Consider the following 19,193-nt stretch of genomic DNA (forward strand, 5'->3'; position numbering starts at 1 on the left):
TAAAAAGTTTGGTTCAAGTATTATGTAGTAGCAGCTATGCTAATACCAGGACCCTGAACGCAAAACATGTGATAGAGGTGTAGTTTTCATTAAAAAAAACAGGCTTTTGTTAAAGGATATGACTCATCTCAGTTTGTTTCCCTCTTTCAGCCATAGTTGTGGATTCTAGTATTGCTGAGCTGGTGTTTGTTGCACTTACGTTTGTTGACTTCTTGAGTGTGTTTAATTTTTTCTAAAGATTAATGTGGACGTTTACATCACATCTAAACTCTAATGTGTCTCTTTGAACAAAAGGAAAAAAAATCTAAGGTGTCTACAGGTATGTCACATGGTTTGTATGTGTTGCAGCTCTGCAGCTGATGGCTGCTTTACTGTAAACATGACGCAGTGACACACACGTATGATTCACGTTTTCATTTCCACATGTTCTGTTGTAGTATTTTACTCGCCGACTTCGTTAAGCCCCATTTTCCTGGGAACCGTGCAGCATGTGACTTACTGTCACAGAGTGTATGTACGGACTGGTAAAGAAGAACACCAGATATAGTAACAATCAATGTCATTTCATTAAGACGGAGATTTTGGAACTCTTGACACTTAAATGTTGATGATCTATTCTCAAATCAGGGTTATGATTTGTGGCCATAATTTATGGATTTTCCATAAACCATAAAGTACTGTTTTCAAAAGGAAAAAAACTACAATGAAATACTCCGTGTGTGTTCAAAAGATACAGAACTTACATTAGTTCCAATGCAGTGCTTCACAGGCATTGACTTCAGCAGGTGATCAAACAGCTCATTTCCTTAAACACTTGCCTCACTGTTTGTTTCTCACTTTGTGTAATTTATGCATTCCTTCTGCTATTTATTATTCTGGGGAACTGGCAGTCTGTTTATTTTTCATGGAATGACAACCAGCCTTCCTGTTTACCGTGTTTGGACTGTGTGTGAATCACACACTTGCAGCTTGCCGGCACTTGCACACACAATCACAAACACATCTTACTACAACCCCACCTGCTGCTTTGTTTTCACATGAGGACTTGACCCAACAGAGCCCCGATAGATATGTGAGGAGGAGAGGAGAAACGAGGCAGGCTGGAAAAAACCAAAACAACAAAAAACAGTGAGGTCGCATGCCTTCTGTGAATCTTTAGCTGTGCTTGCTTTCCAGGAAAGAAACCTGTTTTTCTCAAGGTTTCTCAATCTTACATGTTTGCAAATTTTCTCAAGCCAAAAAAAAAAGAAAAAAGAAAATTAATAGTAATAAAAGGGAAATCTGATGCTCTGTTGTTGTTGTTTTTTCCAAAAAAAAAAAGACTTCTCCCCTTTGTTCAACATCTAGATGTCTCATCAGTGCATCCTGTCCTTGTTTATTTTATCCCTGTGGTTTGGTCAGCTCCATTCACTGCCAGTACCATTCAGTTTCTAGCAGTGAATCTAAAGGATCTGGTTTTTAAAAAATGGTGAGACTGTGTTGTCCTAGCTGAATGGACATGAGGAAACATGTCAGCCAACACCAACCTGACACCGTGCACTACATGTCATGGCTTGAATTAGTGAAGGTGGGTCCAGGCTGTTCTATCACTTCTAATGATCAGTGTTACAGAGAAGCTCCTCATGGATTAGCTTATATGTGACTTCTTTGTCCATGTCACTGTTGGGCTACTCTAGAGTGCATGCGTCATTGCTTAAGACGGTCTGCATAGTTTTACGTTCATAAACTGTCCAAGAGTCCCTCAAATCAGATGTTCGCCAAGTGATTCCTTTTTGTTAAAAATGACCAGATCATTGTTCTTTTCAGATGTTGGAACTCCTTACCCTGACCCCACGAGATGGTATCTGCTTGACTCAAATTGTTTTTCAAGGCTTAAAGGGTAAAAACACCTCAGTGGGGAAAACCAGCCTTAGGCTCTGTCCATGCTTACCATGATGGAGCTTCAGATATTTAAACCCTACCACTAGTGGGGTAGTGGACGCCCAACCTCACTCTCTTGGCAAAGTTCCATGTCCTTAAACTTAGAGTAGCTCTGTGTTATCACAGCTCTGTTAGCAGGATTGTTATGGACAGAAGTTCTTGTTGCCTCAGGATTACATGTATAGATTACATATAATAGTTTTCTATACATTGCATTCCCTCATGTCATATATGTCTGAGGGCATCAACAGTTAGACGTTTGACCTCTAGCTCGAGTAGGGCTTGTCACTACCCGATCCATACCGGAAACCCGATCGGTACCCCGCATGCGCAAATCTTACGTCACTTCCTCTCTTTGCCAACATTGCGACACTCAATATATTTGAATGATACAGTTAGCGCCCAGTTAGCTCCTAGCATTTCTCAACAGCTCTGCCTCCTTTTCGACTGCCCGGGACATTTAAACAATGGATAATCCGTATACAAACAAATTCATGCTTTTCTCCTCAACAGAGAGCGTCCCCCGATTGAACAACAGCGCCGTAAAATAAGAAGAATGGCGCCTAATTACAGACTTAATAATATTGACTTAGCAATGTGTCACGTGAAGATTCAGCAGCCAGATTAAGTGTTTACTGACAATTGACAGTGATAGCGGACATCATCATCACTATTCCAGTCAATCCTCTCCACACAGACAAGCATAAACACACTCGACTATCACTAAATCAAATTTAACACACGTTTGTAATGACGCCAATTCAGTTTACAATAGGGTTCATTCGCTCGGTCAGCAGGTGGCAGTATCCTCGTACACTGGGGAGTAAACTGCCATTAAACGAACAGAAAAAGAAGAAAACATCCGCATATGCGCAGTAAGGATGGGGAGTCCCGATCCGTAACTATCTTTTTATTTTTCGTTTTTGTCTACATTGTACTGAAATGCTTCATTATTGCAAACATGTTAAGATATACTTATTATTCTTAACATTTTAACAGATACTCTGACCCATAACTATCGTAAAACGCTACGACCGGAAGTAGACACCTTTTGCGCATGCGGGGTACTGATCGGGTTTCCGGTACGGATCGGGTAGCGACAGGGCTGTTCGATATAACGATATATATCGGATGACGATATAAAAACGTCTATCGTTTCATTTTACGCAATCGTTTGTTTCGTCGTGTCGCAAAATAAACTGTTTACGGCAATATTTGTTCATTATTTTGATGGTCACTGTAGTGGCTATATTAATTAGTTAAAGTTCTCTCTTTCTCTTATATTTAATATAACCACACTACAGACAGACAAGCGTTTGTTTTTATGCGTTGTCGTTAGCAACAACGACGGTAAAACCACCGCATGTCCGCTTGTTCCACATAAACCTTTCACAATAAAGCTCAAGATCCTGTTGAGACTTTTCAAAATAAACTCAATCACGTGAACGATGGAGAGTGTTTATGGATGAGAATTACAAAAGAGCGTCCAGGTGCTAAAAAATAAACCTTAGACTCAAACGTTAGAACAGGCTTTTCCCCGCAGCACGCCGTGTAATAAATACGCACAAAGAAAACGGCGGCCTTTACAACTTATGTCTAAAAATGTATTGTTTCAAGCATCGGTTAAAACACTCGACTCCAGCTATATGACGCGCAACTGGAAACTCTTAACGCAAGTCGAGCTGCCCGAGATTCACAGAATTTACAGAAAATGTTACATTTTTGTGATTTATATCGTTATCGGACGATAGATGTCTTATATCGGGATATGAGATTTTGGTCATATCGCACAGCCCTAAGCTCGAGCCCTGAGTGTTAAATGTGCAGCACCAAAAAAAAGTGTCAGCCTTTGTCTGCGCAGTATATTACATCTCGAATCAAACGGTGAAAACGTAAAATGTTTGTCCAGCCGCAGACTCGAGATTTATGCTTTCATAACAGCCTCTGTTCAAGCACTCTGAAGAGGAAAGGATTTTGGGTCAGCTAGCGGTTGCTGGTGTTTTCCTCTTACTCATGTGTGTCTTTAAAGGGAAGGACTGCAATGTGTTTGCATGCCACTCACAGCTGGCTCGTATCAGCTGCTGTAAAAGGATCCGCCACAACATCTGTGAGAAGCGTGCCTCTGCGTATGTTCGTGCGTTCAGTCTGTTTAAAAACACAAACAGTATTGTAGGAAACACAAATCTGCTTTGGAATTTGTTTTGAGTGAAATGTTTTTCAGAGTATAAGACCTAAAATATGCGTGTTGCTTAGGATTAATGAGGAGTGAGGTAGAGCAATACCAGTTGGATAGCCCTTTAGTAGTAGTAGTAGATAGTTTTTTGAAAAAAGTAAAAATAGTTTATTAAATATGCAGCAAACTAAGAAATCAGGAAGGAGACAAATAATTTTTCACAACACTGTAAAACTTTCTGCAGCAAGAGTACAGAAACTAGAAAGAGATATCAGCTTTGCCCCATATTTAAATCACAGTACATATGTACATAGCACCTTTATATCCCAAGAGAACATGTGCTCTAGTATGTATTTGTGCAAGTGAAGGAAAGTGAATCCTTAATTTTTCGGGCTGTTTTCTGAGGTGGGGTTGTTTCCTTCCATACACAAGCAGCCTTAATTTATTTCAAATGGTTTAGAGGAAGACAATGAGAAAAAGTGTGGTGGGGAAATGGTGTTTCTGAACGAGTGAATCTCCTTTGTTTGTCTCTAATGTTTGTGTGTGTGTGTTTTTTTTTCCCCCTCCTGCATAGACGGCTCAGCAGACAGGCGCACAGAGACGACCACAGAGGCAACATGTCTACAAGTAACATCAGTCTGCCCTCCAAGCGGGACAGCAAGGGCAGTTTCTTCAAGGTGTGTGTCACTCTGAGCAGTCAGAAACATCCTTACAAGCAGAGCTGCGCTCAGCACGCTTCAGGTAGAGACTGTCCCTCACTGACCTCTGGCTTCAGTGTAAGGCGGGGCTGGGGGTCAGAAAAACCAGTTAAAGGCCAAACCTTGGAGAAAAGGAGGATGGGACAGAGGCGTAGTTGCCTGAGCTTAGTTCTGTCATTTGTTTTTCTCTAAAGCTTTTGTGAAGCTTAGTGTGTGCTGGATGTCCAGAGTTTTTGAGGAAGAAGTTGCAGTCAGCATCACATTCATCAGACATGAGAAATCAGGCTATTGTCAAAATTTCCTACATTTCCTACTAAAGAAATTCTGACTGATGAAGACACATTATCTTTTGAAAGATTCATTGCTTTAATCAAGCAATGTGTTTTTTTTGTGTGTGTTTCTGACACTCACAGTTACAAGTGATACTACCACACCCTGCAGATGGGGAACAAGCAATTACTTTTCTTTTTCATAAACATTTATTTATTAGGGGAATTTCATTAAGACTGAAATCAACTTTGTGAGAAAATCCACCCTTAATTTCCTTATTTCGTCTTACACTTAGAGCAACAGAGTGGCACAGTAACTCTGGCACTGACGAGATGTGATAGTTGTCAGATAAAGTACAGTAAAGTAAAATTTAATTGGATGTATTTGGAAAAAAGGGAAAAGTCTTGTCTCAGTAACCCCTGAGACAAGACTTGTGGGGTGAGCAGAGTTGTTAAATGGTGTCATTATGACCGTAAATTGATAATTTCATTACACAAATAAAAAAGATGTGATGACGCTGGAACATAAAGTGTGGTCTCTGCCTGTGCAGCTCAACAACAGGAGTACTCTTAGAGCTCCTACATCTGACCTGAGTGCATGAATAGTTCATAAGGTTATTTGTTTAAATGCTCATCTCAGTTACTGAAGACTGTAGAAGAAAAAAATTGTACTGCTGTGAGTCAGTTTTAATTCAGAAACACACAGTTTTGTCTTTTTGGTTCGATTAGACCTTTAAAAAGATGAATTAACTGAAATCTATGAAGTGCATATTTAGTTTTTCCCAACTTGGAGGAAAACGAAGTGGCTGAACTTTGTTCTGGTGCGCTCCTGCAGAACTGTGCTCTGTGAGTCCTCCTCACCACTCCCAACAGTTTTCCACAGTGTTCAACATTGTATTATTATTTGTAGATAAATTATTTTTACTATTAAATCAATATTTCATCCTAAACTTAATAGGACATGCTTTGAAAATGTTACTAGGAGCAACTCTTTGTATTCGAAGCTTTGTGAGGTCTGAAGAGAGTCGCTGTGGTGCTGAATCCACTCTACTGCTTCTCACAGACAATGCTGTTTTTAACACTTGTTAAAAAATGTTATGTTGTCTGGGACTTTCAGGCCTTTTAATTACACCTTTAATAAATAATACTGATGTAGAGCGGAAATCACTGTCTCAGCGTTTGCACGGCATGCAAGTGTATGGAGTCTGTTAGGACAGGTGTCCATGCGGTGAGGGTGAAACGGTGACTTCAGCATACATGCATGTGTCTGTGGGTGTGTGGTAGGTTCTGCTTTGTTAATAGCAGCCCTGCACAATTGCATGCAGAGTGTGTCACTTGCTGTAGTTGAGGTTTTTTGTTAGTGCCAAGCTTTGAAGTCATTACTGCTTTGATGTGAGTCAAAGTTGTAATACAAGGCCGTGTGTGTGAGTGTGTATTTAAGGCAGGACTACAGCTAACCCGCTGCAGGTGTTAGCATTTGTGATAACTGGCACTGATGGTTAACACTTAAAATATCAGCTTGTCAGTGTTTGAAACTAGAGGTGAAAGAGTGCAAAGTTTATTTTCAGTAGAGCGTAGAAGCGTAGACGAGTGGCTCGTCCTGTTCAGACGTTTCTGAGAAACATCACTGAGTGTCAGCTGGTGCTCAGCGAGCCTCTGTTGATCAAGGGTACGGTGTCTGATTGGGTCTAAACCAATGCAGTCATTGGTCTAAATGTAATATCAAAATAGTATCACTTTTCACATGCTTTTCACAGGGGTTTAATAAAAATAGTGATATTGAAAACTAAAACACTTTGTCACTGCAGACTTGCATAGCTGTAATAGATGTTATATAAGAGCAAAATGGAAAGTGAGATGCATTTCAGTTTTATTTATTCAGTGCACAGCAGCAGTCGCCTCAAAACATTTAAGAGTAAATCCTGTAAAATCAGGTTTGCCAGTATTTGGATCTCAAAACTGAAAAAAGATCGCCAAGGCCCGATGAATATCTCGCCAGGTGTCAGGTCTTTATGTATTTTTTTATCCTGATTTTTTTTTAAGGGCTTTTGTTCTCCACGTATCCAGTTTCTTCTTTTAAAGACACACTTCACACCAACTTTCTAGCTAATAGCTCTTTGGTAATACTCTTGTTGGTGCATGTTTGTCAGACTGTGTTACAGAAATGAGACAGGCAGACAGGGTGCTAATAACAAACTACCTAAAGATACATTTTAAAACTGGTTCCTTGACAACTTTGTTATATGTAAACACGACACTGGTACTGGTACCTTTGTTTGAATTATTGCAAGAAATTCTGCTTCCATGGAAAATACATTCAAAGAAATAAGAGCTGGTTCAAGACTTTTGCACACTACTGTATCTACCAACAAACATTAGTTGGATATTAATATCAATAATATTTTGATATATTCTAAAACATAGGACAAAAAGCTTTTCTTATACTTTGATGCCAGTTATAGCAAAAATCAAAAACCCATTGTGATCCTGAAATACAGTTGAAATGTCTACAATTTTATGTCTGTAGCTCAAAGAGAAGTGCTAGAATATTCTAAGCTGTTGTCTGAGCCAGCGTGGCCTGGCTTTCTCTTAATATGCATTCTGCCCCCTTAAATTTGGTAATTAAAGCTGCTTTTATTGCTTGTGGCGCCCCCTGTGGTGGGCTGTAGCTGTTAATCTGGGAGTTGTTTTTGGCAGTAGCTGTTTATTTTATTCATCTGGTTTAGGAAATGTATTTCTTTGTTTAGCATTTATAATTTGTAAATGGTCATTTTTTTCAAACTGATTTAAAGCTACTACATCTTATTATTACTATGTTGTATGTCTGTTGGGGTGGGGGGGGGGGGCAGGGGAACATCTGTGGCTTCATTCAGAAAGTGTTGTCTTTCTAAACGTTGAGGTTGTGAACCTTAAATGTTCCCCTAAAAAATGAAGGAGTCAGATATTTGATTTCCTCTGAAACAGCTGAACCAAAGGTTTCCTCACTCTGCTGAAGCTGCTGATGTGAGGTTGCCCAACAGAAGCTGGACTGGGAAGTGAAACCAATGACATCAGTGAGACTCTGACGAGGGTCAAGGCCAGACTGACACAAAGAAAAAAGAAGGTTGAATTTGTGTCAAATCGTTCACTTAGCTAAACAATTTATATGGAAAGACAAATGGGGGGGGGGGGTTGTAATTTTACAAATAGGCTCTTGTGATTGGATGTGTTCCTGGCCTTAAGCGTCTGCTGCCAGTTTACCTGTAAAGGGTAGTTTCTGGCTGATCTGAACGTTTCCTTTCTGTTCTTAATACTTATTGTCAAGGCCTTATAAAAAGCATTATTTGATGGGCATACAGTGCTCATGAAGCCCTAAAAGATGCTTATGATTGTATATAGAAATCTTTTATGGATTAAAAATATTATTAAAAGCTTTTAGTTTGTTAAAATTGTTTATTTTTTCCTAAAATTAATAATGCATTGTTCTTGCTTTAGAGCCAGTGGCTTTAAAAATGTGCAATAAGTTATAATTAGCTGTTACTGAGGCCATAGTTAACCTGCAGAATAAAGTTAGTTGAGCAACAAAGAAACAAAAGAAAGTTCAGCACAGGCACAATTTAAAGTCTTATTCACATATTTTATGCGTATTTTATGGTTTGATAGCTAATACAGTTCATGTTTAACGATTCAGGATGCAGTGTGTTAAATCAGTGAGCTAGCTCATCGCTATTATGAAAACAAGATAGTTGGTCAAAAGAATGTGGCTCTCCGCTCTTGTGTGTCTGTACATTTTTTTTCTCAGTATGATTTCTCTAGAAGTGGAAAAACAGCTGACAGGAAATACTTGATAGAAAAATCAAATATGTATGTGTGTGATCACATGAGAGCTGTCGCAACTGGCATTTTAAAAAAGCTGATGTGTGGGTCTTTTTTTAGTACATTTGATCAACCTTTTTGGTTGTGAAATGTTTGTGATCAGGCATCCACATAACCTCTAACTCAACTACATGGAAGTTGGATTCTTGCTTGTTCTCTCTTGCATCTCACAGCAAGAAGGCTCTGGGTTAAATCTCTTTTCAGCAACCTGACTTCACTTGTTGTCAAAGTGGAGTCCAGCAAAATAAAATACTTCTACTTTTAGTTAAACAGTTGGGCAATGTTGAGGACTAAACTGCTGGTTTAAAACAAACATCATAAGCATAAGCATCAAATAATTACAATTGCAAAATGTGTTTGTTTTCGAGTTACTACGATTCAAACCACGTTATATTGATACTGTGTTGTGGTTAACAAGATTTGAATGGTGAACAATGCAGATCTCTGTGGAACCTGTATGGACATGAAGATGTTCCAACATGAACACAGACACAAATTGTTTCCTCTGTAGCAACTTTGGTTAGTTAATGGGAAGTGGTTAAATGGGAGTAGACTGTCTTGCAACCACAAACACGTACTTCTACTTCTCCTGAAGAGGATTTTCATGGACGAATGCCATCCTTCGCTTCTTAAACACATCCTAATAAAATAAACATAAACTAAAGCTGACTCTAAGCTGAACCATAACGTTCTAAAACATCCTTTGAAAGTCAGGATGTCCTCACTCCCAAGAGCCGAAGGTCGGATTGATCCTCACAAAGAGTTTGCACCACAGGAAACGCAGCAGAAGCACTTTGATCATCGAGTCTTTGTCTCTGTGTCTGTGTAGCTCATCGACTCATTTGCCTGGGAGATCGGCACTCTGAAGAAGGTGATGGGGAAAAACACGGAGCCTGTGGGAGGAGATCAGAAGACAGAAACACTTGTGGGGTGAGCTCATGCTGTGTCTGTATTAAAGACAGTTCCTAAATTGTGTGTCTGCTTGTGCTTGTATATCTTTAGATTTCTTCTGGTGTATTTCTCCATGGCTGCCAGCAGAGAGCACTCCTAGCAAACCTTTAAGATAAGATCAGATAACCTTTATTAGTCCCACTCGTGGGAAATTTGTTTTGTCACAGCAGGAAGTGGACAGTGCAAAAGTTATGAAGCAAAAATTAGAATACATTAAGAATAAATACAGTACACAACTGTACAGAGTAGAATAAATAAAATACTATATACAGTAGAATAAAATATACAATAAGAAAAAAATAGAATAGAAAAAATAGAATAGAATACAAATAATAGAATACAAATAGAATACAAATGAAAATAGAATACAAATGCTTTAGGTCTTGATGTGTGAAATGTGGTGATATCGGCACAAAGATGCCACTGAGCAATGTCAGGAGTCAGCTTGACAAACAGGAGCTGCTTTGCAGTGCGTGTTTCTCACTTGTTTCTCAACTCTGAGAAAAACGTCTCTGAACAAATACCTGATTTGCTTGTGAACATGCAGCACTCACCTGTGGATCTAATGTAAAGTTTCATACCTTAGCTGGAAGGTCCAGTGTGGACTTCAGTGATTAATTCCTCTGAGAGACGGTTTCTGTAGAGTTCAGAAAGTACCAGTTAGTTACTGAGGAACCGAGAAGGAGGCTGATAGGCCCTGTGAGGCACACTGTGTTAAACTAAATTTACTGAATTACTCATAGCCTTTTTTTAAACACTATGAACACTTTGAGCATTAAAAGTGTGCGTGGGCATCTTAGTATATAGTGAGAGCTGGAAGAACTGTGTGTAATCTCAGTAGGGGGCTTTACTGCGTTAATAAATAACATATTAAGTAAATATGCGAGCTTCTGTTTTCAGAAATACAAAGTTAAAAGATGTCTTGATTGTTGTGCAAGCAAACTAAAGGCTGGGTCGCACTGAGTGCTTTAGCTTACAAGCCCAAGTATTCTTCCACAACTTGTTTCTCCTCTACAGTTTAAACCTTACATTCACAGCTAAAGTACCAGTTAACCTAGCATGCATGTCTTTGGACTGCAGGAGGAAACCAACAAAGACTCAAACCATAAATGTTCTTACATGGAGGGAACCATCACAACACTGCATAGCCTACTGATGCTTCACACCAAGAGTTTAGAAATCAAGGCTTTCGGCAGAGCCGGCGGGCACGCCGGTGCAGCCCCCTCTAGCTTCTGCCCGGTGGCTACTGGGTGACCCCTCATCTGGGGATCCTCAGCCCTTCCCATGAAGGTGGCACGGATGCCCCTCCGGTGGTCCTCCTTGGGCTCTTGCACTCTGGGGCCTCTGGATGTCTGGGGCCTGGATCTCCTCCATGCCTGCTTCATGCCCTGGGGGACGGGGCTATGGCTCTCTACATCCTCTAGCAGACCATTACATGGGGAAACCATTTGAATACAAGCGCGCCGATCCACACAGGTGTGCACATGGGTGTTCACTATTCGTAGACTTAAATCACACCTTTCTTGGCTGCTACTTCAAAGCACATTGTGCGCTGTCTGTCCTGCGTGCTGCACAACAACATTCAATATTTAGTATTTACTGCTGTTTTCACTTAGCTAGATTAATGCGATGGTGTTGTGTATAGTATGTTGCATTGTTTTGTTTTGTTTTTTTGCTTGTTTTCTATTCTTTTTCTCTCAACAGGTGATCCCGGAGATATTTTTTCTTCCCCCCTTTCTCACTGTCCCTCTCCCCTTCTGTTTTTCTTTTCCTTCCTCTTTCTTTCTCCCTTTCCTATCCCTCACTCATGTCTGTCCCGTCTGTAACAACTGAAAATAAAATAAATAATAAAAACAAAGGTCGATCAAATGGACCAATACGGCAATGCCATGATGATCCATTTGGCAAAATAAATCCATTGGGTATCCTTGTTGGTCTTCAGACAACAATTCTGACGGCTAAAGAACCAAATGGGACAGGCGAAAAGAAAAAAAAAAAAAAAAAAAAAAAAAAAAAAAAAAAAAAAAAAAAAGAAATCAAGGCTTTCTGAGCATAAAGTCTACAGTGCTCTAAAGTATTTGCCCCCCTTCCTAATTTCTTAGGTTTACTTTTACTGCTAGAAAGTTCCTAGTAAATTTCATTAAAGGGAACTGTGAAAAAGGAAGTCGAGGCGTCATTTTAGCCACACTTTGGGGATTTTTGTCTGCGTGGGCGCGTTCGATCTAATCAGTCCACCTTTGTATCGTTCTTTATTTGAGTTTATTGCCAAGGAACAGCTCATCTACAAAATTTCTTCATCTTTTTACTACTTTTTATTAATTAACTATGTCAATAAAAAACTATTTTTAATAAATACCAGTTTTGTTGTGGATATAATAATAATAATGGATTGCATTTATATAGCACTTTTTGAGACCCTCAAAACGCTTTACAATTCCACTATTCATTCACACACTGGTGGAGGCAGCTACAGTTGTAGCCACAGCTGCCCTGCAGACTGACAGAAGCGACGCTGCCATATCGCGCCATCAGCCCCTCTGGCCATCACCAGTAGGTGAAGTGTCTTGCCCAAGGACACAACGGCCGAGACTGTCCGAGCCGAGGCTCGAACCGGTAACCTTTCGATTACAAGACGAGCTGCCAACTCTTGAGCCACGATCGCCCTTTGATATAGCACCATGTGAGAATGTCTCTGAACGTGCATTCAATTCCGAAATATGTTCAAATGTTACACGTTATAATAAAAATTCTGCGTGTTTTTTTGTGGTTTGTATAGCCGGCCACTGATGCTTGATTTTATGTGTTTGTTTTTCCAGACTGGGGGAAGAAGTGGGAGGCCTCTTCCTGCAGGCCTCACCTTGTGCTGGCATTGGTGGAGGGCTGGCCGGTGCCAGAGACTCTGGCTACGACTCGCTTCACCGACGCCTCAGCGTCCTGGACAGACTGGTGCATACCCATACTGTGTGGCTACAGCTGGGCCTTAGCCACGAGGAAGCCATGCACATACTGCAGAACGAGCCAGCTGGGGTGAGGCAACAGCTGCCACTGCGGCTTCCTTCTTTCCAACACTGCTAACTTACCTGGAGGCTCTCACTTTGGATTAATAGTTAATGTTTAATACAACAGAGGCATGAAATCACAACTAACACGGCAAACTTGTTCTTTTCCTCAATAAAACCAGCCACAATTGTAGTTAGGGATGGGTATCGTTTAGGTTTTATCCGATACCGGTGCCAAACCGGTACTTTTGAAATGGTGCCGGTGCTTGGCTGGAAGCAGTGCTTAAACAATGGAAAAAACACAAACTTTGTCCACAAACCTCTCATGTTTAACTGTTTTCCACTTTTTCTTTGGTCATTTTAGCCTTTTTGGCCAGGGTGAAGGGAGTATCTACCATCAAACAAGAAGACAGCTGCATGTAACTACGACGGTGTTTGCTAGTTCACCTTACATGCATTAATGTAATAACGTGGTTAAACTACTCAACGTAAATTACACACGAACAACATTAAGCTACTCACGCAGAGAAGAACGGCTGCTGCTGCCATCATCATCCTCATCATTTCTGCTACACTGGCAGGGCTAGGGGCCAGGACTCTCCTCTTCGGGTTCATGTTGCTAACTCCGGGTCGATAGCAGGCAACCCACCCGCAGTAGATGCGCTCGATGTGAGGTCTCACAGCAAGCTATCAAATACGGCGCATTTCTCGGCTTTTAAAAAAAACGCTATGCGTCGCCAGGTGTTTCATCGGATTTGAGGTGTTACTTCCTTTGACAGTATCAGCTTAAAGCACTTGTTGCAGGCTGCTGAGTTTGCATCTTTTGCTGTGAAGTACAGCCAGACTTTTGACCGCTTTGCCTTGGGCATTTTTAATCTGTAGCTCTGCTCTAAAAGAACGTACGTACCTGGACCCGCCTACTATCCTCGGAAACGTAAAACGATTGGCTAGAATCTAAAGTGTATCACATATCAGGAAAAAAAAGCACCGAAATAAAGCACCGAAATGTGCGCTGCTTTTTGGTCTGGTTACTACCGTTTATGTCAGAACCGGTACCCATCCCTAATTGTAGTAGTGTATTGTTTGACCTGGGCTTAAACGCAGTCAGCTTATATGCAAGATCACTCACTCAACAACATGATGGGAGTCACTTTTTTGAGTCTTAAAGAACTCATTTTGCAAAAAACGTTTCAAAAAAACAGTAAACGGATCTCTGCCATGGTCGGTGTTTGTCTGCTTTCAAAGAAAATATTTTGGATAATTGGGACCAAAATTAAATGATATTGCTGATACCCCACCTCTCTGCAAGATTCCATCCAAATCTGTGTTTTTTAAAATAGGATAGGATATTTTTAGCCTCTGATAACAGTAAATATACAGCACTACACGTCCATTGTTGTGTATACGTTTTGTAAATACAGGAAGCGCCTGGATGTTAGGTCATTCCTTACAGTATTTCCAGCTCTCTACAAAGCACAGCTGAGTCACCAGAACATGAAGAATGACCCAGTTTTTGTGCAAACATTAACTGGAAGTCTTCTTTTTCCTGACCCATAGACATTTGTGGTGAGGAAATCAGCCAGCCTGCAGAAAAAAGTCATATCTCTACGCATGGATAAAGACTCGAGCGTTCCTGTCAAAGATTTCCCCGTAAAGGAGAGCCAGTACAGTAAGTGTTTGTTTTTCTCTGCTATTTTTAACCACTGAGATACGCAAAGCTGTCAGTCACCAGCAGCAACAGGCAGGGCTGTTAATAGTGGAATGATGCAAGGAGAGGAACAAAAAATTTACAGGGGTAATTCCTCTACTGGATACTTTTAGGCAGTACCAAAACTTGTCACTACAATCAGCTGCTCTTTGAATAGAATGGTTTAATTATTTTGAGGACTCTTTATTGCTGTCCATTACTGAACAAAAACCCAACTTGTTTAGATGTTTTTGGTGACAACATTCCTCATGACTCACACCTGTCTCATAACCAGCTATTTGAGCAGACAGGCAGTATCAGTATTTCTGAAGGCTGAAGGCCTAAATCTAAAATTGAAAAAAAGAATCCCAGGCCTAAACGACACTATAAACCACAGAGAGGTCGAAGATGAACACCTTCCAGCTGTCAAGTTCCCACGCAGGACCGCAGCACTCACAGCAGGGCCGTCATCAGAGATGAGCTCGGCAAATAGCAGACAAGCCTGTAGTAAAACCCTAATACTTATGTCTTCAAAATATGTCACAGGCTTTCATATATTGTTTGTTTCGCTTTATTTCTGTGCTCACTTCTTCCTTCCCTGTCACTCTGAATAAGTGTATTAGTGTTGCATTTTCAGCCACATAAAAAGTGGGATTTTCCAGACTTCCAGAATGCATACAGTCTACTTCTTGTACCTGTCTGTTGCCATCAGTTTCTGTCTGCACTGAACTGGAATTTCCAAATTTCAGCAACAGAATGTGCTGAGTGTGAATCTCAGCCCTGCTAAACTAAAGAGACAGTGACGTTTCTCTTTGCACCTGCAGAGAAAACAATGAGCACAGTGAGACAGAAAGTCTTCTACTGAGCATTTCCATCGACTGTAATACTCTCAGTGATCTCAGTGATTTGCAGCAGTAATAATGAGTTACTGTTTTATAAGACCTGATGTTTAAAGACCACTTTCCTGTTCCTTTTAAGTGACTTTTCTTAAGCTGACATGCATAGAGACATTCTGCAATAATCTGGAGGACAAACAGAAATGCAAACAGAAAGAGGGCTGGATTCACCCCTGAGCAGCAGTTGCATACCTCCAAAACTTGCCTTGTTATGGAGTTTTTTCCACCCCTACACTGCTGTCTGGAACTGTTTTGTTTTTCTTAAGTAACCATTAGTGGTATTTTCCATCTGGTGTGACTCTAAGCTCATCTTAGCCACATTGTCCACTGCTTGAAGAGCTGGCCCTTGATTGAGCTGTGATAAACATTTGGCAAGCAAAGCTGCAGGTGTTGCAATAACAGTTTAAAACATTAACAGGAGCGTTCTACCTGGGAGGGAATTCTTCGATGTGAATCATTTTCTCTGTAACGAGTCTGTTCTGTGGCCTGTTTAAACCTGTGCTCTTTAACACAGAATTGGGATTAATGGACTTTGATAAATGTATTTGAGCAGGTATCCTGTGATGGGTGGTGTGGGAATGTGGTACCAGGCCTGCTGTCATTGCTGTGAATTGACGTGCCAGATAAAAGAGATCAAGTTGGCACCAGTAAGAGTGAAGGCTGACTGGCCACGTGGCAGCATACAGGCGCTTTGGCTGAAGGAAAAAGTTTAATCTGTCAATGATCTGTCCCAAAAGTAGCAGACAGGTAATAATAAGGGCTCCTGATACCTGATGCCATAGGTGGAGATGACTGGATCTAAAGTGTTCAGTGGAAAGTCAAACCAAAAGATTTTGGTCATGTTTAGTTCAGTGCCCGGAGCGTTAACTGTGTGCCAAGTTGTGAGCAAACAGCCTTCTTGATTCGTGTATTACCGACAACATGCGTGCTAAGGATTTCCTTCTTCGTTTTCCAGCATGGTGTTCTTTTACAAACTAATGAGTCAGTAAGTCGAGGAAAAGTGGTCACACCACTGTCATTCTCGTTACTGTTGTTTGTATAAAGCTTTTTAATTTAGCTTTTACTTAATGTTTATTTATTTTATGCTTATTTATTATATCCTGTTATTCTATTGTTAATCTAGGTTTTACCTAATATTTATTGATTTTATTCTTATTCATTTTTTAATCTTCTTACTCTATTTATATTTATATTTATATTGTATCCCGTTCTTATTTATTTTATCTTTTTACCCTGTATATATCCTATTGTGTCATATCTCCAGTGTTTCCTCGGAGGGCGCTCTCTGCACCGGGGCTGTGATCGACCGTGGCTGCTGGGGCTCTGGGGGTCCTCTCAGCCTGGCTGGGGGGCTTCTTTGCCTCCCTCCTGCTGTGACCGGCTTCCGGTGCAGACGGCTCCCTGTGATAGTGTTTCCTCACTTGGCTCATGCGTACCCAGTCCAATTTTACTTTTTAAGTGTGTGTGTGTGTGTGTGTGTGTGTGTGTAGGTGTGTGTGTGTGTGTGTGTGGGGGGGGGGGGGGTATATCTGTATTCACATCGCTTATGTTAATGAAAGTGTGGGGAGTGAGTTGGAGGGCGGGGTGGGGTGGGCTGCTTTTAACCATGTAAAGCACTTTGTGCTACATTTTTTTGTATGAAAAGTGCTTTATAAATAAAGATTGATTGATTGATTGATTGATATAGTTTGTAACCTTGTGGGGATTCCTTTGAATTAAGGGACTATAAAGCAGAATTGAACCACACTTTGCATGCACTGACTTAAAACTTGACTCTGACATTTGAATGTTTCGCATTGCCTCGTTGGCCTTTGCTGCTGAAAACCGTTTCAAAAAGACTGAGCTGTCTTTTTCTAATGCTTTTTGCCCCCTGATGGTTTCCTTCGCTGAACTGATCACGTGCTTCTGTTTTCCTACAGCTTTCTCTCTAGAGGGATCAGGACTGAGCTTTGCAGACCTTTTCCGCCTCATGGCCTTCTGCTGCATCAGCAGGTAAAGTCACCATACCATCATTATTGCAAACTGTTAGACATTCATATTTCAGCTGTTAGCTTTAAAGCACATATCTACTGCTTCTGTTTCTGTTACTTAAAAACCATCATCACAAAAGTCAAGAAAGAAGAACTGCTGACCCAGTTACAGTCAGCCAAAACACACAATCGCTCCAGTTTGTCCTCTGGCTTCCCCGTGGTCTCCTTGTGGCTGGATATGTTTGAAACACCTCATCTAGGTGGCATCTTTGTCAGACTCCCAAACCACCTCTGCTGGCTTCTTTTGATATGGAGAAGCAGCAGCTCCAGTCTGAGCCCGCCTTGAAACACTGAGCTCCTAACTCTGCATCTGACGAGGAAGCTCAAAAGTTCCACAGCTCGTATTCACAATCTGCTAGCAGTTCATAATATGGGTAAAATGCTTATGCACTGTTGATTGTTCAGATATGTATTGACCTATCTATTGCCTGCTCTGCACGGGGGTCGCACAACAAATGTCCCTCTGAAGCATTCCTCACAGGACATCCTGGACATTGAAGTCCGAAAACACTCCTGGTGTCTGGAATTGCTTCATTATTACTGGATTATTTGCATAATGTTTGTTTCTCAGACAAAATCATGTTCATTCAGTCCCATGAACAAATTTACGTAATCTTTTTGTTCAGAATCCTCAGAATTTGATATATAACCGATAATACCCAAATTTCAGACTTTTGAATTTGAACCATAATTCAAATTTGGATTCGACACTCTGTAAGACCTGTTGCCACTGATTTTCTGTCCAGTTCTTGAGTAATAGCACCAGAGCAAAGGAGCGGATTAAGAATAGCTTTCTGACAGCCACAAGTCGATTTCTGATGCGACTATGATGAACAGTAGATCAGTGAGTCAGATGTATCTTGACCTGGGTCCGGTCGTTTTGGGGATTTTATGTTTTTTTCCTCCAAAGGATATAATTTTCAGATACTGTTCTTCTGCACTAGATATTTTTTAGGCTTCCTTTTGGCCCTTCCCTTTTCCAATGTTCTCATTTCATCCTTTTTGAAATCTGCCATGTTTGGAAGCTCTTTGGAAATGACCTTTTGGTTCAAAAATTCTTAGCAGTCAATTCTGTCCTCATGTGGAACTGTGAATGGTGGTTCGATAACAGTTAGTCCTTTGGTAGCTGCCACACAACTATCTGTTGGATAGTGTACTGGACAAATTCTCAGGGGGGATCAAATACTTCTTTCCTCACTAGAACGCACATTAATTAATTAATTAATTATTTTTTATAGTAAGTTGTTAAAATGAGGAATTCAACAGGGGATCAAAAATGTATATCCTCCACTGCCCCAGTGTGTCCAGGCTTCACTGTGACATCAATATCATAAAATTAGGTTCACTGTTGTTCACGCAAGCTTGCATGACCGAAACTGTAAAATCTTTGAAATGTTTTGGTAAAGTCCCAGAGGTAGCACAGCAGCATGCACATATTATCCTCCACAGTTCTGTGGTTGAACCCACACCTTAGCCACCATCGCACACCCAAGCTGAGCCACAGCTTTTTCAACACGGTGACTAACACAAGTTTGAGAGTAGCTTTTTAAATCAAACCGCTTTTCCTCCGTGTTCTAACTTTCATTGGTCCTTTTCTCTCTTTCTCAGGGATGTGTTGCCGTTTACTCTGAAGCTCCCAGAGGCCATCGCTTCAGCCAGAACCTTTTCTGATCTTGAGGAAGTTGCTAAGCTTGGTGCAGGTTTGTTCGCTTATT

The 19,193-nt window shown here is 40.7% G+C and overlaps 1 protein-coding gene across 1 annotated transcript in view; it reads left to right on the plus strand.

Annotated features, from left to right (window-relative positions):
* The window catches only part of LOC146504897 (ras and Rab interactor 2-like), a 56,624-nt gene that overhangs the window by 11,389 nt on the left and 26,042 nt on the right, over positions 1-19,193 (plus strand). Inside the window, exons 2-7 of the mRNA XM_085183138.1 lie at positions 4,668-4,770; positions 9,745-9,845; positions 12,683-12,893; positions 14,423-14,534; positions 17,368-17,440; positions 19,087-19,178. Of these exons, the coding sequence (XP_085039264.1) occupies positions 4,711-4,770; positions 9,745-9,845; positions 12,683-12,893; positions 14,423-14,534; positions 17,368-17,440; positions 19,087-19,178 (649 nt within the window). The 5' untranslated portion in view covers positions 4,668-4,710. The remainder of the gene's footprint in view (positions 1-4,667; positions 4,771-9,744; positions 9,846-12,682; positions 12,894-14,422; positions 14,535-17,367; positions 17,441-19,086; positions 19,179-19,193) is intronic.

This window comes from Neolamprologus multifasciatus, chromosome 13 (genome assembly GCF_963576455.1).
Source record: "Neolamprologus multifasciatus chromosome 13, fNeoMul1.2, whole genome shotgun sequence".
Lineage (NCBI taxonomy): Eukaryota > Metazoa > Chordata > Actinopteri > Cichliformes > Cichlidae > Neolamprologus > Neolamprologus multifasciatus.